General features: G+C 30.2%; 1 protein-coding gene across 1 annotated transcript; it reads left to right on the forward strand.

Annotated features, from left to right (window-relative positions):
* Positions 1 to 716: 716 nt before the first annotated feature.
* Positions 717 to 27,150, forward strand: LOC124534771 (neuroendocrine convertase 1-like). The gene is made up of 15 exons (XM_047110782.1): positions 717 to 1,035; positions 16,416 to 16,517; positions 19,563 to 19,757; positions 19,920 to 20,066; positions 21,721 to 21,822; positions 22,146 to 22,263; positions 23,615 to 23,733; positions 23,983 to 24,062; positions 24,380 to 24,512; positions 24,652 to 24,752; positions 24,947 to 25,039; positions 25,129 to 25,251; positions 25,871 to 26,034; positions 26,212 to 26,345; positions 26,435 to 27,150. The coding sequence occupies exons 1-15, from the start codon at positions 820 to 822 to the stop codon at positions 26,714 to 26,716; spliced, it is 2,109 nt and encodes a 702-aa protein (XP_046966738.1). The 5' UTR covers positions 717 to 819; the 3' UTR covers positions 26,717 to 27,150.
* The last annotated feature ends 389 nt before the right edge of the window (positions 27,151 to 27,539 follow it).

The following is a 27,539-nucleotide window of genomic DNA, read 5'->3' on the forward strand; positions in this document are numbered from 1 at the left end:
GAAATTCAGCAGCCGGGATTAATTCGAACAATGTCAAGTACAAAATCATGATAAATATTAGTAAAATGTGGTAATTTGGATGGGTTTGAACCGTTGTACTCGTTAAGATACAAGTAAATCTTGAAATAAAAATATGAATGTAAAAATCTATATACATTGTAAACAATATATATTACAAGGTGTATTGTCAAGAGCAGCTATAATGAACGTTTGTGCTAAATTTCAATTCAATAAAATCTGGTTTAATCTCCATCGTACAATGGTACATCGTACAAAACAAATTAAACAAAATCTTATAAAACATATTTGTTTACAGTAATCATAAGTAACATTAATATAATATTAACACTTATTACAACCCAAGGATGCTGGAAGAGATGGAGACGGATTTTATTTTCTACATATCAAAGATTTATTACAGGTTCGTTGCTGGTGTATGTTTCTATTATTTTGACAATTATTTATATTATTTTATGAATAGATGAACACAAAAACATTTGTCATGCTAATTTTTATTCATTAATTGTCGTCGTCTACATCGCTGTATAATGTAAGTTTCAAATATATTCTATTCAGTAATTAAAATAGAAAACTAAGTATATTTTATTAAAATAAATCGTAAAGTCAATTATGAAGATTAATGATCTGATAATATAAAGCTTTATAGTATTTATTGTTAACGAAAACGTCCATTCATACGCTTCACTTGACCGCGTCGCATCGTGTCCATTGTTAAAAACCGCGCTCTGGAAAAAACTATTTTAGACGATTTTTTTGTTAATAATATATTAAAATAGTTTAAATGATAAAAAATCCATAATGATAATTTTACGTAGCTTATATTTATTTTCATTCATACTTCCATTAATCGTTTCGTCATCGAATTCGAAATCTTCGTTACCAGGATATCATAACTTGCATGATGGCAAAGAAACTTCTACGAATTTCGTCAATGAATGGACGGTGGAAGTGGAAGGTGGTGAAGAAGTTGCTCAACTGGTGGCCATGGAGTTAGGATACGAATACGCTGGCCCGGTAAGTGTCTTTGTTATAGAATGTTGAACTAGCTTGAAAATTTGTAAGTGCTAATAAGTGTGAATAGTTTATTAATGTAGAGACCAATATACGATTAATCATCAGTGGTCTGTATATTTGTATCGACAAGATGTATTGTAAAAAGTTCGGAAGGTCTGTTGTTAGGATAATAACCGAAAACGATCATTTACGCACGTATAGACATACTTTAAAATATAAAAAAAACATTTTTCGTTTTGGAAACACAATCACAAAGCACAAAATTATTCATAATAAAAATATAATTAATATATTATGAATAGGTGGACAAAAATAATTTATATTTTCTAGTTAAAAAAAATTCATTCGAATGCACGAACCCTGCATATGCTCTCCCACTTTATTGTATTTTGCAATTTATAATAGTTGAAATTTTGTTCAAAATCGTATCTGATATTCAACAATATTTAGCATGTTAATACATTTTTTTAACAAAAATGTACTTTATAGTACATTACAATTATAGTAGTAGTAGCATTACACATATATTTAAATTTATTTGGGATTTTTTTTTGATTTAGATTTAGAGATGATTTATTTCCCATTAAGAAAGTTCACTTACATAGGAAATTTAAACTAGTAACATAATAATAAACATATATATAGTTAATGGTGACCTTATTTATACAAACATTCAAATATAATTATAAAGTTTGACAGTATGTTTTTAATTTAGTCTTAATTTTTTTTCCAGTTTCGATTCAAAATGGAGGAATAACACTTATATTTTTTTGTAAACTAATCAGTAAGCTCGAACAAAACAAAAATAAACAAACATTCACCGGATTTGTTTATCAATTTACACAACACAAAACATGATATTTTACACATGTCACTAATAGCCTAAACTTAATGCGAGTAAAATTGCAAGGCGCGGCTACTTGTACAAGAAAATAATAGACTAAATTATCCTGGTATAACTTGTCTAGTTCTTCTGAGGTTTGGGCTATTTATCTCTAAATCGTTAAAGACATTAAAAATCATTAAACAAGCGTTCCTAACATACATATTACATAAAGCTTATAAATTATAATTTGTGACATGCGTCTCTATAATTAATAATATAATTATTTAATAGCAGATTCCTGTGATAAACCAATTACCTATTGAATTCTAGGAATATAACTATGAACAGTGAAAAGGTCAAATAATATAAAAAGCATCTATGAAATAGGCATGTATCAATGATATTCTAATAAACAGATATGTTAATTCCATACTAAACAGAAAAAAGTGTGCCGCGCCGGGGACCGTTTATTTTACTTTATTTTTACATTTTGTTAAAATTAAAAAGGATAGCTTGATAAAAACAATAAGTAAAAACGTATTACTACGTAGGTACTAATTATGATGTATTATAACATATTACTAAGTAAAACGACTAAAGGCAAACGTCCCAATTAGGACGTTTTCTAGTTAATAACATATCTGTTTATTACAACATCATTGGTATGTATAATATAAAGTCAACGAGGATGAAGCTCGGCGGCACAGTAGGTATGTGTGAATAAATACGTATGATGTGTTTTTTTAATTAATCGTTCTGTTTAATTTTGTTGCTAAAAATGAAAGTCCCGATTAAATTAAATAAAACAACTTTACTACAATTCACAATCGTCCAACTCGATAATGACGTCATGACTAATTTCGTCAATCCTAAAGCTTAAGTCCGAAGGACAAAAGTAATCTGTACTTAGTGCACAAGTCTGTGTACTAATATAAACGTTCTATCAATTCACTTACTCTCATAATTCAACGTAACCAGACAGAATTCATGGTTTCCAATGCGAAAAATAAAGCGTCATTTATTGTAGTCAGTATATAGTATGTGTTTACAAATGGTTATTTACTATAGAAAGTTGAAAATAATACTTAATTTATTCAAAAATCCATAAATAAAAAATCATTATTTTAAACTTTTGTCATGTGACACAAAACGTTCCTGATTGGCCGGGCTTATTATGAAGTCACTTGCTTGTTAACCTTGCTTGTCTACTATATGTACCACAGATTAAAAGACAGGCAAGTGACGTCACCGACCTTATTGCAGCGCCATATTGCCATAGTACTGTTTTTGCGCGCTATTATATGTGGAATTCTTAATATGATATTTTCAGGCATTTTCTATTACTGGGTTCTTTAACTATGTAATATAAAATAGATTTTAAAAACCAGTCAAATAGCCTATTGAGTTAAGGCTAATCAAATTGATGGTACCACCATATACCACCACATCGGTGCTTTATGATGGACTAAACAATTAAAAAATGTTTCAAATACAATGTACATAGTATAGCTTACGTATTTCCAATATCAGAACGTGCTCTAGGTCATATTAATGGTCTTATAGGATCAGTACTGCCATTGTGTTAATATTATTAAATTTTAAATTGTAAATAGTCAACCACTAATACTAATTACTAACGAATAAAAAATCTCGTTTTATAATTTGCATAATATTTTTGATTCGGTTAGTTACAATACAAACCAGAAAATGGTTTAATGGCTTGTAAAATATATTAATGTGTATGTTTTATTATAAAAAGAAATAAATAAATAAATAAAAAAAAATAAAAAAGTTGAGTATGTTTCAAATGTAGTTATTTTTAAAGATTTTACTTGTATTTACTACTAGTTACTTCAAAATGAACTAGCATTAATAACTTCTACTATAAGTATATACTATAATTATAAAATTATACACGTTTCTAAACGTCATACTTATATCTATATAGTAACATTATGGATATATTAATTAATTAGACAATGTTAACATATCGGAAGTTACCTCTTCAAGCAACAAGGCTAAAGCTATGATGTATAATTTAAAATGATATTAAATGACATTACAATCTATGACTTACATTCATATTATAAGTATTTACATATATCTGTTTTATCTGTTCAGTATTTACCGTTTGAATGGGTAATCTTATAACAAGCTTTAGTGTAGTCAATAAAATAAGGGTTTAAAATATAAAATAAGGTTCTATTATACAAATTTATATACAAATTTATTCTATAAAGTTTTCAATAATAATAATGATCGAATATCGACGTTTGAGCGAACATTACTGGTTGGTATTTAACGGCCGTTTTCAATAACTTATCTAGTCCTAAATTCAGTAACTTTTTTCCTTATGAAATCAAATTTAATTTTATATACCTATTTAATCATATCAAATAATCTATATAATTTTTATTTGTTAGACGTGTAAAAAATAATAATAATTTATAACTGTAGATTTATGCATGGAATTAAAAAACTTTTATATTTTTTATTTCATTTATCTTAAAGTCTATTTTAAAAAAATAAAACAATCATGTCGACCACTAAACACATAATATGTTGGTGAATTAATCTGTAAATCAATATGTAAAACTAAAAAAACATATGAAAAAGTAAATAGTTATGAAAATAACATCTGTTATGAAACAAATAAACGATCTTATCGCTATAGAAAAAGTAATGAAATGGATAAATATTATTTTATAAGTGATTTCAAATTTCGTTTTAATAACTTATGAATAAACAAATTTCATTTAAGCAAATCTAAATGTATAATTATATCTGTAGTGTTATTCCGATTAAATTCACTTCGGATCTCACATGCGAAATGTAGACAAGCGACTTACGTAAGGTGATACGTACTTTTGATACGTATCCTTTAAATTTTATGTCGCGTATTGCAATCTGATACTTCACGCTTTTGTTTTGAGATGACTCTCGAGCTTCTTAAAGAATAGCTCAGAAATTTTCGTCAATGTTGGCCTGTTTAAAGAAATACAAATTTATAAGTATTTTTTCGATAGCGACAAATAATTTACTACAATGGAAATTTTGGAGAAGATTCGTTACACTAGTTCCAAAAGGCGCGCCCTGGATGCTTACATTTGTGCCCCTTAATCCTCCAATTACAGTTGTAATTGGATACCGAACCTTTCTAAACTCAAGTAATTAAATTTTCTTTAAAAATATTTTAAATTAAAATTTGTGACTAATTGAAAATAGACAATGTGTTGTATTTCCGTTCTACAATAATTCCCAATTTAAAGTGAAAGTGTTTAAATCTAGCACCTCCTTATTGCAGCGGTGTAGTTTAAGCTCGAAACTTTATAATTTTTAAAGATATAGTATAGTTACATATATACAGGGTCATTGGTAATTCGACGTATATCCGTTAGAAGGCTATAGGGGTGACTATTTGTAATGATTTGAACCCACCCTGTATGCATAATCCAAAATTGAACCTTGATTTTGATTTTTGAGTTATCACGTTTTTAGCCTTTTTCCAAACTTGTCAAAAATGCAACTTCAAATATTTATTTAAAAAAAAATATCAAACATTTTTTTCTTTTGTTTTTTAAAAATAATAAAACACTGGATATTTGTCAATATTTAAACAATAATTATCGGTCCAAATTTGAAAAAGCAAGACGGAAAACGATTCAGTTTAAAATTATTGCAAATAGTCACCCCTATCACCTCCTAACGGATATATGTCGAATTACCAATAACCCTGTATATATAGTAGTGGGACATTTGCATGGATATTTTATTATAAGAATAATAAACTTACTTAAATTAATTGACTTTTCTAAAATTATTACAAATATTATAATCCTTAATTTATCTCTATCTTGATTACTATTAAATAATATTTACCCACACTTTTGTTCAGGTTTTTTGTAAGCCCATTTGGGTATATACCACCAAAATTTAAACATTTTTCACAGCATTAATGGGTGGCGGAGAAATATCTTCCGCCTATATATGAAATCTATACTTATAATAAATCTGTAGGGACGTCAATTCTGTACATGAAATATTGTTACAAAATAACTATCAGGGGGTGATCAGGGGTCGATACTGATGGCAAAAATGCAATCAGTAAAATTTTTGTCTGTCTGTCTGTCTGTCCATATAACCGTTATAGAAACAAAAACTACTCGGCGGATTTTAACGAAACTTGGTACAATTATTTTTCATACTCCTGAGCTGGTTATAGTATACTTTTCATCACGCTAAAGTCCATAGGAGCAGAGCACTGAAGGGAAATGTCTGAAAAACGGGAAAAAACCCCATATTTTGAGCTTCCGTCGCGTGTTTAGGCTTAATGGTTAAAGCTTCACAGAAATCATGTATTAAAGAAATGTTCTCCTTAAAATTATACAAAAAATATCCCATGACAGCCTATGTCTATCTTTTATGGTTGAGTCACAATAACACGTGTCACTCCCACTAGCTTAGTAGTTCGAAGCTTTCTGATTATATTTGTCTATTCCTACGTTTATAACACTCGCAATCATCCCAAATTACAAAATTTAACAGTATTAACTATGCCATAAAAAAAATCATAGAAATCGGTATATAAACACCAAAGTTATACATTAAATACGCTAATAATAAAGCTAGCCCACGTGAATACTAAATCTATACTATTATATAAATCTCTAGAGTCTGTCTGTACACTTATTTTTGTCGTAATTCGTCAGGTGTTCTTTGACTGACTTAATTTTTACGATTTTTGAAAATTTTGTGTGTCTGTATCATTATAAAAATTGGCATACAGGAAAAACATGTACTTGCGCAAATCATAGGCTATCTATACATACTATATATATATATATATATATATATATATATATATATATATATATATATATATATATATATATATTATATATATATATATATATATATATATATATATATATATATATAGATAGCCAAAAGAATGTGTTTGTATGTGTGTCATCGATAAACTCAGAAACTATTTGATCGATCATTATGAAAATTGGTATGTTTATCTATTGTTTTATGGAGAAAGTAATTATTTCATCCGTATCATTAAAAATAACCAACAGATGGCCCTTACGTGTATAACGATACACTTATATTCCGATCAACCGATAATTATAAAATATGTAATAAAAAATGAAAATCTATTCAAAAAGCATAACAACTAACTTAATTTCCGTCATATGCCAATAAACATAAAACAATCACAACAATAATAATTGTCAATTTAAAATGAGATAATTATTATAAATTACATATATGGGAAGAAGTGATTAGCTGTTTTGATTATAAGAAATTAAACAATAATCATAATTGGTAAGTATACTCATAACTCCAACAACAATGAATTTTTAGTATAAAATGTAAACGTAAGACACATAACCAAAAAAAACAACTTATTTATATAGATAGAAACCACCATGCCATTGAATAAACAAAAGATCGGAATATCAACAATATATGCGTAACGTCATCCAAAAGAGCTACGGAAACAACACACCAACAAGAAATACGTTTAGAAACAAATAGAATCCGAATTTCTACTTTAAGAGCTGCCAAAGCAGTTAGTCAACGAAATGATCAAGTTCCAGATCTTTGAACAAGCATCTTTATCAAGAGATAGTGATAAACCTGACAAGCCCAATTACTGGATGATGAATGATTAAAAAAGACTAAGTCAAGAACTAGAACCAACCTCAATAAATCAGCCTTCAATTACTATATAAGTTATGATAACAATATGAATCCCGATGTGATCATTGGTTCAATGAATATAGTATGCCCATATTGTCACACTAAATAAACTGCTGGTATATGCTACTCCACTGGTAAAATGTATTTACCACAACTGGTTGAACCACCAGAACCTCTTCTTACCTACGTTACGGGAACTATTAAGGAGTCTAAATATTTCCTTCAGTATATTAGAAATTACAATTCATGCTTTTAAACGACATCTTTCGGAGTAACAAATATTGTACAAGACAATATTTTCGCGTCTACGTTTAAAGTGTATCATATGATTAGTTCACTTCTTCCAGTATCTAAATAAAATCCCCTATTTCTGGACATTTATTTCACGAACAACGTAGAAAAAATTTATCTTCGATGCATGTTCAGTACCACAACTAATCGAGAAATCATCGCTAAATTTAGGATTATGCCTAAAACTGCTCTAGATAGTGAAACAACAAATGATTCAAAGTAATTATCAATGCAGATAGAACGCAGAGCATAAAAGGCGTATTGAAGCTTCCATAGCTCCTGAAGTCACAGCTGTAATTGTCGGTACAGAAATTACAAAACGAGGTATTGTTATCACTAAGCGACACAAAAACAATCAAGGTGTCGCTGAAAAATATCAATCGTATGACAATTATTACGATTATCCAATTATGATAATGCGAGCAGAAGATGGATATCATCTCGGACTGTATCAAAATAATGTCACGACTGGCTCTGTGACATCGAAGAGTTTGATTTTTAAGCGTATCGTATAATTATAGATAATCAATCTAACCATATTCTGAAGTATCGTCAACTGTTTTAACAATTCATTGTTGACATGTACGCTATGGTAGAGAACGAAGGATTAAACTACATTTGATGCAACGAATCAAAACTTCGAGCCAAAGGGTACATTTATTTACGAGATACTTACAGATGACAAGGTTGTAAATGTTATAACATCGATATTTCATAGAACCGGATAATAGAGGACGTTTTTGGTGTGATACAAACTTTTCTAGACTATAGAAATTTAATTAAAATTTTCATCGTACCAACTTTACATCGAGATTACACCAACAAAAACATTCTCATAAATCATATCTGTTTCCGGATTCAAAAAAAAGAAGATATGATCTTGATAAATAAGTTTATGGGTGTTATGACCAATCTGCAGCCTATCGAGAACATCATTGACGAATATTAAATGAAATAATTTTAAGTATTTGATTGGATCTCGCATATTTCTTGATTATTTGTACATTGTATCAGTAATTAATTACGAAATGAAAAATTAAAAAAATATTTTTCTACGACTAATGCCCAGCGAAGCGGGCGGGTATAGCTAGTAATAAATAAATACGTATTTGTATAATACATATAACGAGCTTATCAAAAAGGAAAAGAGGCAGAATATTATCACCCACATGATAAATACGCAGGGTTCAAAAATATGTCGAGATAAATTAAATCAAAGTGATGACGCCGATGATACTTCGAGTGCCTGTCGAGTGCCCGATATTGGTTACCTTATCTACATTATCTAAATAAATATAAGCTGGATTTTGCCATGAATTAATTGACTGCCTTATTGGTCCAGTGGCTATTTGAGGTCGATTGAGATGCTAGATTCAAATCCTCAATCGGTCAAGATATATTTTTTTTATGGTATAGGTTGGCGGACGAGTATATGGGTCACCTGATGGTAAGTGGTCACCATTACCCATAGACAATGACGCTGTAAGAAATATTAACTATTCCTTACATCGTCAATACGCCACCAACCTTGGGAAATAAGATGTTATGACCCTTGTGTCTGTAGTTACACTAGCTCACTCACCCTTAAAACCGGAACACAACAATACTGAGTACTGTTATTTGGCGGTAGAATAACTGATGAGTGGGTGGTACCTACCCAGACGGGCTTGCACAAAGCCCTACCACCAAGTAATAGTTAAAGTTATTGGGTACATTTTGAGTAGTTGAAAAAATCTTAGTAGCGGCCCGCAGTCTGGTTTTTCTAGTCAGTATGTCTTTTTATATTATTGTCTTTGGCTTTACTGGATTTGATCCACTTTACATATTTTATGTTATCTTTATGTACCATAAGATTTCGTTACTATAATCCGTTAATATAAATGGGGCGAAGTTGTAAACGGGGTAAAAATTGTGAACGGCACTTATTTTTATTAATATGATGGACCAAAATTCAGTTTAATTATAAAAGCATACCCAAGATAACCTAAAGGATTATAAAAGTGTGAACATTAAGTATAAATATATAAATGGCAATGTATATAAGATTTTTAGTAACAACGTTGTCATAGCTATGACAGGATCTCATAGATGGCGCTGTTATCAAGTTACTAACTAACTGTATATCAAGTAAAATATAATAACCTATGTCGTTTATTTTTTTTTAAATTAGAAAAACAGTTTTTCTCATTTTTCTATTAATATTAAATCCCTCTTTATAGGTGGCGCTGTGATTGACTTACTTATACCATTAAATTAACTATAGGCAAGTAACGTCTTTTAAATATAGGCATCAATATAGGCATGTTAATTGAATGCTAGTGAAACAAAGATTATTATAAATCCTTACCCAGGATAAATTTAATAGATGTAGGTAGGAATTGCAAGCTTATCTATTTCGCTTTAATATATGAATCTGTTCTCTTCTATGTATTCTAAATGTCTTTTCAACTTTCAACGTCTGCCTTCTACGCTACGAGTAAGTCTTCAGCGTCGACAGCGATAATTGAGACAAATACTCTGTGTTAGCTAAACCATTTGTCTCAATTCGATCTGCCAATCACGGGTGACCTTATTTGTATGCAAATGAACTTAAAACAATTACAATATATTATTACACATTTTTAATTATTGTAAATAAGCGTAAAACATTATCAGCTACAAATTTAAATAATTTTAAGGACTAAAATGTTTTAATAAGCAAAGAGTCTTTTTTTATATAAAAGTTTGTCATTCATAGAAAGTGAGGTAGAAAATGTATTTTTTCTTGTTAAATTTACATGTACATAAGCTGTGTAGTGTGGTTTGCACGATTTAAAGCTTTAACAACGCCTGCGTTGTTTGCCCTAACTAAACCACTCAAGGGAGAATGAGAGTGCGGGGGGTGGCTAAACCGCAGACCACATGTGCCCGACTGATTTTTTATCTGCTATCATTGTACCAGGATTTCATGACTTTTGTGGAGTTGTTATAACTTCGTTTTGCATTTAATATATTTATTTAATCATTGGCGTCATCCGTGAGTAATTGTTTGATTGGAATTAAAGTTAGATAATACAATAAATAAATGGTAAGTTACGTATAAATTATAAGTAATACAAGTAAAATATTTACAAATTAGTGCATATATTACTAATTATTATTATCCCAATAAGTGGTTGCATAGTCTTAAGAAGAGAAATACATTTGATACAATAAAATAAATAAAAATAATACTTCAAGTTTAATCAAATAAAAGTCACATACAAAAGCTTTAAACTCTTAAAAGAGATATGTATCTATCTGGACGTCTCCGCCCACCGTAGCGTCTTGAAAAAAAAAGCTCTTAACGCTTAATTAGATTTACGTCATAGAGTTCAACGCACAACCGCCAACCTAGATTTTTATTAAACGTTTGTAATGAATTATTAATACTTTATTAATTTATATATTATATTATATTAGTACCTTTTCTATTTTAATTTAAAAATATGTATGACACAAGAAAAGGATGTGGATTTTTTTGTTAGCAAGTTCGTTTTATTTGTTTCGATTGTTTTGATAAATTATAACTCTATATTTATGTTCTATGTTACATATATAGTACAATTTAAAATTTTTAAATTAGTATCAAATCAGTTAAATTAACTAAACAAGGATATTTATTGAACAGAAGGACACATTCATGAAAGCCCGTTCGTTTCAATTCTCCCGACTAGATGGCGTTAAACGTTGGTTGGCGTCAAGCGTTGTGACGTAACTAGAGAAACTCTATTTTCACGAAAACTGAATTTCAGGCGGCGCTAACCGTAGATTCAGCGTCGCTTGTACTAGGTTAGCATAACAAAATAAGAGACTGTTTTCAGCGTTACAGCGGATAGAACTATTTATGAATAGGGCGTGGCCTAAGTCTATTTTCGTGGATGCTCCCCGTTCATACTTTCGGGTTGGACGTGTTTATAAAAAATGTTTTTTGTATATCCAGTGAAAAGTGAGCAATGAAACGTATTTCCGTCAAAGTAAATTGATGTGGAATACATCATCTATGTTTGTTTAATTGCAGTTTATTATAATTTATTATTTTGAAAATCTACTATTGTAATTATATCAAGAGAGTAAACAGTGTGTAATATTTATTTTCATAATCACATAAATTTATTATATGTTTTTATAAAATTATAAAACTATTAAAAAAACTATCATATTAAAAAAATATAGTAAGCACATAAACTATATGTCACTTATGCGCATTAATTTATTTATGAATGAATAATATCGATAACATAATATCCATTTCACAAAATAAAACTCGTTTCTGAAGTAAAGAAGCAAGCATCACTTACTGAGTTTTTTACTAGGTTATCAGAAATCGAGAAATGGTTTACGTATTTTAAAGAAAAATTTCACTTTGTAATAGGCCATCATAAACGGCGATGAACGTTTTTTAACGTTTTGTAAAGTATTCCTTCCAAGTTCATTTGGAAAAAATGCGGCTATAATACACAACGATTTTCTTTACGGAAAAAAACATACTACTCTGACAATTTACACATTATTATTAGTTTAAAATAAAGATAGATATATAGAAAAGAAATTTTTTATTTTTAAGTTTTCGTAAAAAGAAGGAAGCATAAACTTTTTCACTTAATTTTACATAAAAAAAAATTCGGACCCGATTATAATATTTAAATTTTAGTCAAATGAGATACGTAATGTTCTAATAAAACACTATTGTACAAAACGCTTCACTTATTTTTCGTATAAGGGCAGCGCCGTGTTCTGAGCCCATTTTTAAAGTTTAAATTTAACACCGTTATTATTTATAGGCAGATGTATATTTAATGAATTAAATATTATTATATATAATGAATAAATAATTGTATTAGTAATAAAATGGATACAGGACCAAATGTGTAATTCTCAAATATTTTTTACTAATATTGTTTCATCCATTTTTCCTGATATTTAATAGAGTATATTTTACTTTTTAATTTCGATTTTATTGTATGTTTTTTAAATTTATTTAAAACTTACAGTGGTGCAGCGTGCTCAAAGAAACTGGGGCTATATGTACAGATTATTACAAAAACCCTCTTTGAACTGGCAAGTAGTGAAGGTTAATGCTTTAAAGAGTATTTAATTGTTTGGATTAATCTCGGCCATTGAATTTCACCATTGGATATTACGTCAAATTCCAAAAACCGGAAATTCACAAAAGCGCGATTTTGAAATCATTTTCTGTCTCACACAACCCACTCTGGAACCAATTCTCATCGTCTTTTTCCCAAACGCTAGAATCAATTAGCAATTTTTTTAAAGGTTAGGCTAGCGTTAAATTGAATGATAATAATTCTTTAAATTAGTGTTATCAAAGGCCAGCAACGAACCTGAGTCTCGTTTGCCACCAATTATTATATGATATTTGTATAATGTATTTTCAGTGTTCAAAAATACATATGTAGTATATAAATACGTCATACACATTATTCATATCCACAGTCAAAATTCTTAATCAATGGATAAACACTTATTTAACACATAAACGATCCTTAAATATTCTCTATGGATTTTAGAATAGAATGTAATTTTGGTCAAAATTATTAAGACGCTTTGTCCAATAGATTAGGGTAAAAACGATAAAAATTACCAATGGAAAAACTAATTCAAACTATTTAGATTTACCTTGAAGTGTTTATTGTTTTATTTTTTATATTTTTAGAAATAACACGAATAAGTATTGACGGCTCGCCTGACATTTGAAGTCAATATATGTAGTGATAACTAAACTATATTAAAAAACTATTTATTTATTAATTAGTTAATGATAGAATATGTGAACTTAACAGTTATTTTGAGGTTGTGAAAAACAAAATTTTTTTTTAAATGAATAAATATCTCTTTACCCACGCCTTTTCGACAAATGTAAGGTTTTTCCAGTTGCGTTCTCAACAAAAAGGCTCAAAAATACACATTCAGATTTTCTCTTTAGACTAACTGATTAACATATAATCATATAACTGAATAACTATATTGGTTAACATTAGCAGAATGTTATTTTGCTGTGGTGGCGTTAATAGGTAAGTACCTCATTCTATTTTCTCTTGTAGAATTGCACTTTTCTTCATACAATTATTTACAAAGTCCTCGATATGAGTTGGTGTAAATCTTGGACTCTTGGTTTTAAATTAAGTACGTTTCAAATTAAGGAGTATCTTCTATAGTCCTAATTAAACAGTACATGTCATAACTATACAACGGATTATATGCATTTGCATATTTGCATATGCAAATGCGTATAATACTTTTTCATTAACAGTGCTTATATTCCGTTGTTACACATGTTAGGCGTGTAGTATAATAAGCCCCGGTCTTGACGGGATAAAGAAAATTGACACCTTTATCAACGGCACCGGGCAAACTCTGAGAAAAGGTATCTGCAGGAATGACGATTTCAAGTTTTGTCCGGTAACGTCAGTTCACGTCGAAAGGTGATTTTCAGCGTATGAATTGATAGTAAGTGGAAATCGTCACAAGTTTGCTGCGGAAAACCTGGAAAAATACATTATTGTTTATTTATACAAAGATTATAATAAATAAATATCATAAATTATAGTGTAGGCCTTATAAATTATAATTAATTATAACTATAAGGTATAATTTAAATAAATGTCAAAATCTAATTAGAAATAGTTTTTTTATTGTGCATATTTTGTGCATATTCCGCCATTTTTAGTGCATATTTGCATGCATATTTTGTCATTTTGATAGTGCATATAATCTGATGTCATATAATCTCAGGTCAGGGTATTTTCTTTTCCGAACCGGTGGTAGTGTTTCAATTGACCATCAATAAGTAAGTGTAATGCTTCTATATTGAATAATGTTATTTGAATTTGAAATTATTTGAATTTGAATTTGATATCTAGTCATAACGAATATAACATGTAACGAAAAATATACGCTAGGTCCTTGTTTCTGTTTTTTGAAATCAAATGCTTTAATGAATTGCATTTAATTTGTTTTATTTTAGAACTTATGACACAAAAATCATATAAGTACATCATTATGTACGTACAATTACTATTTTGATATACATTACTTTTTTCAAACATTTTGATTCATAAATAAGCGTTAAAATGATTAAGAAAACAGACATAACAACATACCAGTATAAACAGTACTGTTTATCGTCGTAGCTAACAACGTAACAACCCTTGCGATCTACACGTACATCAACCCCATGGACTTATGTGTGTATGCGTGTGGCATGTGTGCGAGATACCTCTTTTGTCTCTCTGCTGTCCTAGTAGATACGTGACTGTAGAAACTCACATGGCTCCATGGACGTGACACATAGTATCCACACACGTGCGTGGCCCCATTCTGTTTACTCATATAACATGTGTGAACACTTTTTTATAAATGAGAAAATCAATGTAATTGACTACTATCTGAATCTATGTTGGAATGGTTTGTGTAAACAAATTATGAAATAAATATTATTACATATTATTATTACGTATTCTTTGTTATTTAGGCATTATTCGAATATAAATAGTAAGTATATAAAAAAGAGTTAAACCATCGGTTAATAATTATTGATAAAGTTAGGTCATTTCCATTGATATCTATTCTTTCTAGATATTCGTTATCTGATGTTTGCACAATTTTTATGAATATCTATTGAGATATGAAACATAAATAACCTACGCATAACGTTCCACATGTTAGCATGTGTAACTGTTGATATGCTTATACGTCATGCGTTCCTGGTACAAACGTGGGTCGGGGACATCATATGACGCCATCCAGTTGAATGTGACATGTGACATAATTAGTTCGTCGTTGCGTAGTTGTTATAAAAAGTTCGAGAGATCTTTATGAAACAGCCGACATTGGATTATTGGTCGGATAGTGATTAAAAATTTAAAATTATTTTACAACAGATAATTTCTAATTTAATGGTTATTTATTGCCTACGCCATTGTTCAAGTTTGTAAATAAATAACATAATCTTAAATACATTAGAATACGTGTGTGGTAAATAAATATTTATTAATTATACCTATGGCCAATGAAATATAACAAATTGGTGACATTAATTTTCTTTGATTATTTATTAATTATACACTATTTGTAAATTACTTCAAGCAATTTTTTTTCGGTATCATAAATTTTAATGTCATACAAAATAAAATTATCCAGTGCTCCGCCTACATACCATTGTTTTCTGCTTTAAATACTAGGGACCTAGTACCATAAAGGAGGACATTTTGTGCAATAGGGGTGAGGATTATTCGATAATTCTTCCGCCACCACTCAATTCATAGAGAGAAAGATCAAAGAGATCAAAATATAGCTACTGAAATTTTAAGATCTTCAACGAATGTTATGTGGGCTTTAAAACATAAAACAAAATTATAAACTATTGTAAAAATAAAACATACTTAATAAAAATGTAGATGCCTAAAAAAAAACTTAGCTAAAAGTTTAACTTAGTTTATTTAAATAATTTTTAATGATAATTGCAAACACTATACGCAACTTTAATTGAATAACGGTTAATATTTGTTTTCAGATACTTGACTTCCCTAACATTTATGCATTTCGTCCATATGAGCGAAGCATACAGCGACGCACCCCTGTTGAGCACACATCCATACTACACAAGGATAGGAGGGTAAGCTTGTCGTGATACTTCTCGTTTCTTATAACGTCCTGGTAGCTTTTAGCTGCAATACACGTGGTGTGTGCGGCCTGGCCTACTTACTCACACGGATTAGATTGCATGGATAAGAAATGACGAAGTTCTTTTGATGAAAATGCCCCTTTTGATAAAAAATATCTATTATTATTAAAATTCAGGATATTAATTATCACTTAAGTCAAGACCGTCTTTTAAGCCGAAAACACTTGTATCATGACTGGCTACTAAATAAAGAAAAAAAATCGAAATCTTATAAAAAGGACAAAGGTGCACTATAACTACTACTACTACAACTATCAAGGAGAGTGGGTTTATTAAGAAACAAATCAAAGCATCTCATATAAAATAAACCCCTATTTTATAATATGATCTGGATTCCTGATTACAAAGCAGGTTTATTTTATACATTATTCTCAAATTAAAAATTTAATCAGATTTCATAATTTTAAATTTCAGTTGTTTATAAGAACACACTTATACGTAATAGAATAAAATAAAGTCGCTTAACAATATCATAATTTGGTAGATTTTTCGATAAAATAAAAATATTACAAATTTCGCAGCGATCGTTCTGGACGCCACAAATTATGAAATCGATGTAGCACTGATTGGGTTTGATCAATATGTATTTTCTCATTCATTACTAATCACAAGAATATTTACAATAAGTAATCAAAAGACTAAAGGATATGGCCAGGGGCCATATCCTTTAGTCTTTACATACGCGAATTTACGACGCATCATTAGTAATCGATTTCCTTGCAAGAGATACAATTACACCAAATTATAGAATTTTTGTCCAAGACACAATATGTTCATTTAATTTCTAATCTGAATTTAAACTTGATATCGGTCAGTTTAGTTTGTTTAGTAGGAAAGCGGGTGTAAGTAATCGATCACTTAATCTTTCAACATCAATCTTAGCCCTTGCAATCTGAATTGGCAAGTAAGGACAAGCAAAAGGATTTTGTTAGCCAAATACAATCTATTTTTAATAGTGTTCTAATCCAATTTAAGCAGAAACAGGCCAATCAGGAAAGCAAATATTTCACACCCAACCCAAAACAAAATTGCATAAATTGCTATCGTAAACTACAAGAATTAATTAATGAAACGAGAACTGTGGTGAGCCGAATGCATACAGATGGCATGATTGCTTTCGTAAAATATGTGATTAGTAGAGATGTGACCTTTAATTCATACAAAAGATATATCTTATCTGTGTCAGTACCACAGCAATTAAAGCACATTCTTATAGTGGTTTTGATTGATAGGAAACCAGGAAAAACCATTCAAAGGCAAGTGCTTAGCCCTTAAACAACTATATGATAAATATATTGAAAAAGGCTTTAAAATAATTTCCTACTACCATTGATGTTATAGAAATTAAAGTCGTGATATATCTCTCCAATCAATAACGATGGTTAAGAAAATACAACTGAGCCTTGCGATACTTAGATGGCCTTCATGATTATTTATATGAGTTAGAAGCAAAACTGAGTTAAGACAATTAATTTGTTATTGTGATATTGACTGGGATGGATTAAAAGGTGTGAAACGCCTTGTTCTGGTTATATATTTATGCTACCAGGGTAAACATTTAACCCAAACTCAATGCGGAAAATTAGTGTCTTTAGACACTAAAGAAAAAAAGTAAAAGTTTAAGTTTTAAAATACAAGCATACATAAATATCTTACAAAAAGAACGCGTTAAATTTAGTACGAGTGCATTTGATGAGATGTCAAGTTCAGCACTAGAAAAATTTATTCTCTTTGGACACTAATTTTCCGCATTGAGTTTGGGTAGGCATAGAACATATCCATATCACTGTGTGTACAAAAAGCGTTATAAGATAACATTTTATAATTTATGAGATATAATAATGATATGACTAGGACAAGACCTCTAGTACAAATAGATAATTGCAGTTAAGTTTATTAAAGCCACCTTCATTAATATGTCGTTTTTTCCATGCTAGATGGTTTAATGTTTCAGAAGATATTGGAATATTGTCTGGCCAGGCCGCTTCTAGTTAGTATATTTATAGTATTAGTCTAGTTATACGTATTGTGTAGTCAATTCCAATCGAATAAACAAGGACTTTCATATGTCAAGCGATTTGTTAATTAATAACTTAATTGTAAGTGTACAACTAACAGTTCTTGACTAGCATGTCTTTATACTACACTATAACACTCGACTACTTATATTAACTTGAATCGTAGTTGTTGTGGGTGTCAAGGTTAAAAACGCCTTTAAATAGCAAATCCATAATGAATATTATTGGTTATTCAAGTTCAATTCAATATCTCAACCATGATATCGCGTCCGTTCAGTGCCAATTGTTAATTTGGCTTTTGTCCTCTTGTGGTTGGAATAGACTAGAAGGTCCGGGATTTTTTAGTATAAATGATTACTGTCTACATAGTCAACTGGTAGCTCTTATAATAAAGAGTACTGTCAGTTTCCCTCAATATGTTTATAAAATGAAATATGTTTAACATTGACCTAATACGTCTAATAATTTTATCAATAATGGATGGTAATCTGAATGTAGAAAAGGAATGGAATAGGAATTCCAAGTTTTAAAATACAAGAATACATAAAATATCTTACAAAAAGAGCGCGTTAAAATTAGTACGAGTGCATCTGATGAGATGTCAAGTTCTGCACCAGAAAAATTTAGTATGATTTAAATTTTGAATGTGATTTGAACTACTAAAGCAGGCTAATTAAAAAAAAATCGTCACGGTAGCATGCGTAAGCGATCCCGTGGCGTCCGCCGAAAGACGGAGAGGGTACCGCTGGTTTTTTAGTGGGTAAACGCGGTGTGCTTGGGCGCACTCGGCGTTCAGGGCTTCGGGGAGTCCCACACCCCCCCCCACTTTCCATCACGTGGGGGAAGCGCGTAAAGCGTTTTTCCAGCGAAAAAAAAAGGCTAATTCAAAAAATAAGTTGAAATTATACTGATTATATAAAGTGTTTAAAGTCAATAACAATGTACAATTTCGATACAGATTCGATGGGCTGAACAGTTGTATATAAAGAGTCGGTTTAAGCGATATCCACTACCCGACCCGGAAAAGAAGTTACATCGGGTAAAAAGAATAGATGAAGTTACTAGGTACTCAGAACTTGACACAGGTGGCCGTGATCTGCGTAGATACAATCGCATTTTCAACGATGAATTGTGGAGCTACGAATGGTATTTGGTATGAACATTATAACAACATATGTATTAGTAAAGGTGAAAGATATAATATATAGCATATAAGCTAAAATAATATAGCGTTGGAATTAAAATTTATAGTAGATTACATTATGTTAACCACAGTTATATATATTAATGTGTTTTTTTATTGTGTTTAAAACAGCAAGATACACGAAATGATCCAAGCTTACCACGACTGGATTTGAATGTTTTACCAGTTTACGCAATGGGATATAATGGACAAGGCGTGCGTGTCTCTATACTTGATGACGGAGTAGAGCATAATCATACCGATTTACGCGACAACTACGTAAGTTTCATGCTATCCTAGTGTTTCCAATAAAGATGGTGGAAGTTTCCGTTGTAAAAAGACGTAACATAAACCAACTAGATTTTCTATACTTTTCCCTCAACACGAGTGAATGTAATGAGAGTTACCTTTAAAAGAAAACGTGCCAACTAACGTGTTATTTTAAAAATGAATAAAAAACTAAAATAATCATTTGATCCTAAATTATTTTAATGAACTATGTAGTATAAGGTAGGAACATTTTTAATAAAAATGTTGTAAAAGGATATTTTATACTTTCTTACCATTAGACACAAAACCAGTGTCTTAATCTTACTCCCTTTGGGTATCTTCTTCGATTTATGTTTTCCTAGTGCTATTTGAGAAGTTGATCCGTGAGTTAAAAAGCAACAAAAATCCATAAACTAACCAACCAACTTCTTAGCTTGCCTGGTTTGGACTTTATTTTAAAAAAAAACCTAATCCTAATCAAAATAAAAAGTTCGAACTAATTTCGAGTTACAATTTTTTCGAATTATTTTTTTATTAAAATTTTACTTATGAAATTTTACGTCGTGTTTCTTGCACATAAAGTTGTTAAAATGTTATCTATCAGTTCACTGTGCATTGTGAGGTATTATTATATACAATAATATTGACAATAGTCTGGGAGGTGACTTAAAAATTGTCAGTGGAAAATGTTTTGTAAAACTATTGTCAAATATTGGATCTGATGGTTATTTCAATAATTTATAACTAAAGAAAATAAATAAAAACATGGACTTTCTTACATTATAAAAAATGTATTATCATAGTAAACGCTTCACACACAGGTGGAGGCCATAAGAAAGCATTATGCTGTTGTCTGTTGGTTTTATGCTTGATACCCTAGTTGTGCCATGAGTTGTCACATTTATCTGATAGCCAATATATTATAATAAACATAATTTATTACAGTTATTAATTACGGGATATTTACCATGTTTTTTTTTATATGTCGAAGCTCGATATTTCGACATTTTCTACGAATATCTTGTTCACGAGACAGTCTACGTAATTAATAACTGTAATAATAAAAATAACCATATTAATTTAAAATCCTAAACATAATTTAGGTAAATACTCAATTTTTTTTTTTACAAAAAAAAATACCGGTTATCTTTCCTAGTACGACTGTGGTGACATATTCTACTTATTCATCTCATTTATAAAAAAATAATTAGTAAAAATTTTGTTATATGTATTAATTATGGTCCCAGAGCAAGTGATCGGCAGACTTACGTTATACTATATTACGAGGTTCACTATTCCCATCGATGGTTCCTTTGAGCGTGTCATGGAGTCGAAAAGCATAAAAATCGACTTTCAAAACATGATTTGCAGCAAGTCTGCCTTTTTGATATTTTAAAATATATAAAAAACTTCAATGACGTTACCAATAACTTGAAAAACGCAATATCTCAGACTAATGTGGCTACGTCATGTCGCTCGCATCGTAAGGGCGATATATCTCTTTGGTGTGTCTATGGTCCTGGTAACTTCGCGGCCGATACAACGATTGGACGCATTGACGCGTCGCTTGTACAAACATCGATGACACTAACGCCATCTGTGTAAAGTAGTACGAACTTATTAAAGTAATATGGACTAATCTACTATCATCGCATTATTTTAGGATCCTGAGATAAGTTGGGATTCTAATGACGGAGATTCCGACCCTTTTCCTAGATATGATGAAAAAAACAGCAACTCACACGGAACCAGATGTGCTGGGGAGGTAACATATACCTATTATGATGAATGTGGACAGATGAATATTATAAAGTTATTCGATTTTTAGTCAACACTCATTATAGTGAATGGTATTTATATTTAATAATATCTTTTGTCATATAATTATAATGTGTGTCTGTATTTATTAAAAAAAAGTGCCTAATTTGGCTTATCAGATAAATCATCAATAGGAAAAAATATTGATAAATCATTTTTTATTCAGACCTAAGGATTCTAATAACAATAAGTGCATAAAATTGAGTTAACTGGACCCATTTGTTTATTGTTATTGTATACGTTAAATTGAATATTATTTAAATTACATAGATTGTTATGACCGCCAACAATAAGAAGTGTGGCGTGGGCGTAGCATGGGGAGCAAAAGTGGGCGGAGTTCGGATGCTCGATGGACGAATAACAGACCGCATTGAAGGTGAAGCAATAGGTGAGGACTCTATCAGAGTTATGCATGCCTGGTAGATTTGATCGCCATGTTGAGCTCAAAATGTCATATCTTTGAAGTTCGTTTGTTGGTGTGGTTGGTTTGTATGATGTCTGTTCCTTCAAATCGTTCTTTTATCGTTACTGTCCTCACGATAAAGATAAAAAATGGCTTTCATTCATTCTCACTTTTTCTTGTTGATGGCGTTTCTCGTCATTTATATTTTTATAATTTATCATCCGTACTCACTGCCCTTATCCAAAATATAAATTGGTTTACAATAAACCTTAAATTTTGAGTTTCAAACAATTATTAAAATAACCTTTGTACCAAGTATTTGTTAACGTAACCGTAACATGGTACGCCACTAAGTCAGTCGCTCAACCATTACGATGAACGATAAATCTCCTAACATGTCGTGGTTTCCTAGTAGTAAGCCTAAAATGTGACGTAACATCAAAACATCGTCGAAGCAAAAAAAAGAAAACACAACACGGGTGGATTTTCTAACGTTTGTATGTGTTTGTTCCGCTTTAATTTTTTTAACTAAAACTAATGACGGATTGTTCGGTGCTCAGTTGCTGTCTGTCTGTCTGTCCATCAATTTACGATCCATTTCACAGTATTTGTTTTATAACATTAACAACTGTTACTTTATTTATTTTTAGGCATAAAAAAGCCATATAAAAATATAAGAAGTCCAAGAATAAAAAGGATGGACCTACGTTTTTTAAATAACTTTATCTTCATTTCATTAATTTGATTATGTAAATGTTACCAAACAATCTTTTAAAATATGGGATTATTTTCTGTATCTTGCAATATGGGGATTACCATAAAAAAATTATAAACTAAACGTGAATTGTGGATGTCATTAATCTATAACTAATATTATAAACAAGGATAAGGAAGTGTTGACTTTCAGCTTTTCTGTTATTATTTTACGGCCAAACCACTGGACCAAATTTTATGAAATTTGGTATAAAGCAAACTTGAACTCCAAAAAGGGACCTAGACTGTTTTGTGTCTAATAATTGTTGACCAACCATTAAAATTTCAAATAAAAAAATGAAGAACATACAGTAGAAAACTAAAGAGAATGGTCAGATTCTTGAAACGTTGGAAAAAAAAATTTTTTTTTTTGTTTCATTTTAGCCAACAAGTTTGACGACGACTTTCGAGTTACATTTCGATAGCTTTAACTAGGAAACCATAAACGTTAAGGATATTTTAAGAGCTACATATAGAGTGGATTCCTAGATAATTATTATATTTGTGCAAATTGATAATAATTTAAAAAATATTTGTATGATAACAAATTATTGACTTCCAGTATTTTATATATCTGTTAAAGGATATGCGTGGGACAAGGTGGATATTTATAGTGCTTCATGGGGACCGAGTGACGATGGGAAAACTGTAGAAGGCCCAGGCCGCCTTGCTATTGAGGCTTTCAAACGCGGTATAGAAAAAGTAAGTAAAAAATACCTTAAAACTATAAAACAATACGACTACCCCGTTTGATTAAGATCTGAATATGTGTTGGAATAAAGAATTTCACATACATATATACAAATAAACCGTCAAAAACATTACATTACTCAAAGTATGCAGAAGCATACATGGGTAACAAGAATGTTGGGACAGTCGTATAAAAATAGTTTATAATTTTAACTGACCGACTAAGTATTTACAATATTGATTATATTTTCATACTTTCAGGGGCGAAATGGTAAAGGCGCTATTTTTGTGTGGGCTAATGGTAATGGCGGTGGCCATAATGATAACTGCAACTGCGACGGGTAAGCTAGTACATATTTGTTTTGATATGATAGCTTAGGTATTTACTGTTTATACTAACTATGTTATATTTAGTTGTAATTAAATATCCTAATCTTGTTGACTTTTTAATTATTGTGTAATATTAAATTGACAATAATACCAAAATACTCTAGTAGATAAATTATTTTCAACTTACAGGATGCTTATTGGCAAAAAAAGTGTTAGTATAAATAAACACACAAATATTATCTAAAATCTATACTATCAATTAGCGGTGTAAAAGAACTATTACATGTAGTATACTAATAAACATAATAGATTTAATTTATTTTTACAGTTACTCCTCAAGCATTTACACTATATCTATAGGAAGTGCTTCCCAGCAAGGCCTGTTTCCTTGGTATGGCGAGATTTGCTCTTCTACTCTAGCTACTGCATACTCTTCTGGTGCTTATAAAGATCAGAAGATTGTAAGTTGATCTTTAAACGCAATTGTGACGTTTGACATTTGTAATAAATACTATTTTGGCATATTGCAACAAACGACGCAAGTTATCTTTATCATATAACGAAATATATAAATGTTAAAAAGGGACGGTTATATTTTAGGCAACCACTGACACAAAAGACTCGTGTACACTAGGGCACACAGGCACGTCAGCTGCAGCCCCATTGGCTGCCGGTATTATCGCATTGGCACTACATGCAAAGTAAGTGAATCATATGTCTTCGTTATAAAATGAACTCTTCAATATTTATGCAGTCCTATTATTATGATTTCTACGGTCTGTTTGTCGCAATGTTTCCCTCCCGCTAGAGGGCAAGTGGATGTACGAATTTTTTTTGTGATATTTATTTGAAAAACACAATTTCATTTTAAAATTTGATATTATCATGATTTCAGTCCAAATTTGACTTGGCGTGATGTCCAACATCTTATTGTGTGGACTTCGGAATATGCTCCACTTTCTGAAAACCCTGGCTGGCAAATTAATGGGTAAGTATTTATTAAACTTGCAAAAAAAAAACGCGTTTTAGCGTATTTTTTTTAGTAGCAATATTTTGTTTAGTATTTTTATTTTACAGGGTTGGACTACGATATGATATTCGTTTTGGTTTTGGGCTTTTAAACGCCGGAGCCCTTGTCAGTGCAGCTCTAAATTGGACTACAGTTCCAAGCAAACAAATATGCCGAATTAAAGCTTCTTCGTGAGTATGATTCCTTAGTGTACTCTTGATTCATTTAATGTCAAAGCAGACAAGTTCATTGCTTAATTAATTGTTTTGGTTGGATGGTTTTACAACACGTTTAAATGCTGGTTGGTTGGTTGGGTATATAATATATACCTAACAGTATAAATATATTCAAGTAGTAGCTGATGCCCATATAAAAAAATTGCAAACTAAGATCTCCTTCTTGTTTATGTGCTCCTAGTAAAAGATTCGTTAAGTTTCGTCTGGCGGAATTCGCATTTCGCAATATCGATCGCGAATTAACTAACTACCGTGTGGTTTGCACGTTTTCTCTTGAGATGTGCAACTTTTTAAATTTTGAATCTAGAAATAACGATTGTAGTCATGTAAAACCAATCGCGCGTGTTTTTCTTGTTCGCTTCTGCAAAAGTTAATCAAGACTCGGTGTAAAAGGGATATCATATAGAATGATTCGTTTGGGTAAAAGAGACGCATGCTTAAAATAACTGTTCCAACATATGTGTTCTTGGTAATGGAAACGTTTTCGTTGTCTATTGAGCGAGTAAAAAGAACCACAACCAAGAAAACCTGTTTTGAAACACGCTTCTTTATTTTAATTCCCTTTAAATTTTAGGTCAAAGGAAAATCAAATGCTGGAGTTATCTTCTACAAAAACTGTAGACATAACGATCGACGCAACTGATTGTTTAGTGAACTATATAGAACACATTGAACTCGTTGTAAACATTCAGTATACTCGGCGTGGTGCTGTAGAAATCTACCTAGTATCACCACAAGGTATTTTATTTATCGAGGGCTTTAAGATATAGATGATAAGTTGTGTAATTATTTTATAGATTTGCCTTTTAGCAGGCTCTTGTAATTTATGAATGTCTGAAGCTGAAAGAGCTAGTTTTACTTTGCCATTGTGTTAGTAGTAAATTATACATTTAAATTATTTATGACAATTTTAAGGTACAAAAGTTCAAATTCTTAGTCCTCGACCAAGAGACACATCAGATGCTGGCTTCGTTAACTGGCCATTGATTTCAGTATTTACTTGGGGAGAGAAGGCAAACGGTTTATGGAAAGTCATTATTCAGGACACGGTAAATTCGCTATGGCGTTTAATTATGAAGTAAGCTGATTTATCAGCAATAAAGAGACACAGTTTTCAATTTATTTACTTTTCTTCCAGACGAATGAATCTAATTCTGGTGAAGTCGGACCTGTCAGTCTAATAATTCATGGCACTTCAAAGATGCCCAACCATATGGTTAATGGTCCTAGAAAATACAATAATGAATATCAACAAGAATTTGTAGATTACCTTGACAGTGGTGAGCAATACAACGACTATGTTGCACCGTTTATACCAGAACAACATAGCACCGAAGAGGTTATTATTTTAAATGACATTGATACGCTTAATGAAATAGAAAAAGAATTATTGAGAAATCGTCATCAACTTGAGGTGTGAATAATTTATTACAATAAATATGTTGTACGAGACTAAATAACCTCCTATCAATACCTGTTAACTTAGTGGCATTTTTATTTTATTAGCTATATATATATATTATAAATAAGAAATAAAAGAGCTCACTATTTTATTTAGTTAGTAAATAAGCGCATATCATCCCGCTCGGTTGTACTATAATTATTTTATTAGTTTATTTAAAAAAGAAAATTTAATTAAATATGGATAGATCTGTCTAGTCATATAAAATTGTATAAAAATCATATTATACTTGGTAGCTTTTGAAAAAAGATATATATGTTAGTATCTTAATCAATACAAAGTCTTGTAATGAAGCTTTATCTTAAAAATATAAATTATTAAAGATACTGAATTGTATTATACCTTCGATTTATTATGAATAGTTATTAAGTTTATTAATTATTATTATTTATTATTGCTGTTTATTTATAGGGATATGTTCGTTTTGAAATTGTAATCCTTCATTTTAATTTGAAAGATTATTCAGACATACCAAACTTCGCTTTACAATATAAAATTTATAGTAATTATTGGAAACAGATTGCTGTAATTTAAATATATTGGCAAATCAATCATAAATGGAAAAATAAAACACATATAATAATAACAAAAAATGTATTAAACATATTTTATATACCTAATTCCTAATAGTAACATATTCAACTATAAAATATTATCACAAAATAAAGGTATTTCTTAAGTATAAACACATTAAATCTTAATTATTAAAAATCATCGTCATATTTTTTTTATGTAAGAATAATATGTACAAATTGTTTTTTAATATTTGTCATAGCTTGTA

The sequence above is a fragment of the Vanessa cardui genome, chromosome 13 (assembly GCF_905220365.1).
Source record: "Vanessa cardui chromosome 13, ilVanCard2.1, whole genome shotgun sequence".
NCBI classification, from domain to species: domain Eukaryota; kingdom Metazoa; phylum Arthropoda; class Insecta; order Lepidoptera; family Nymphalidae; genus Vanessa; species Vanessa cardui.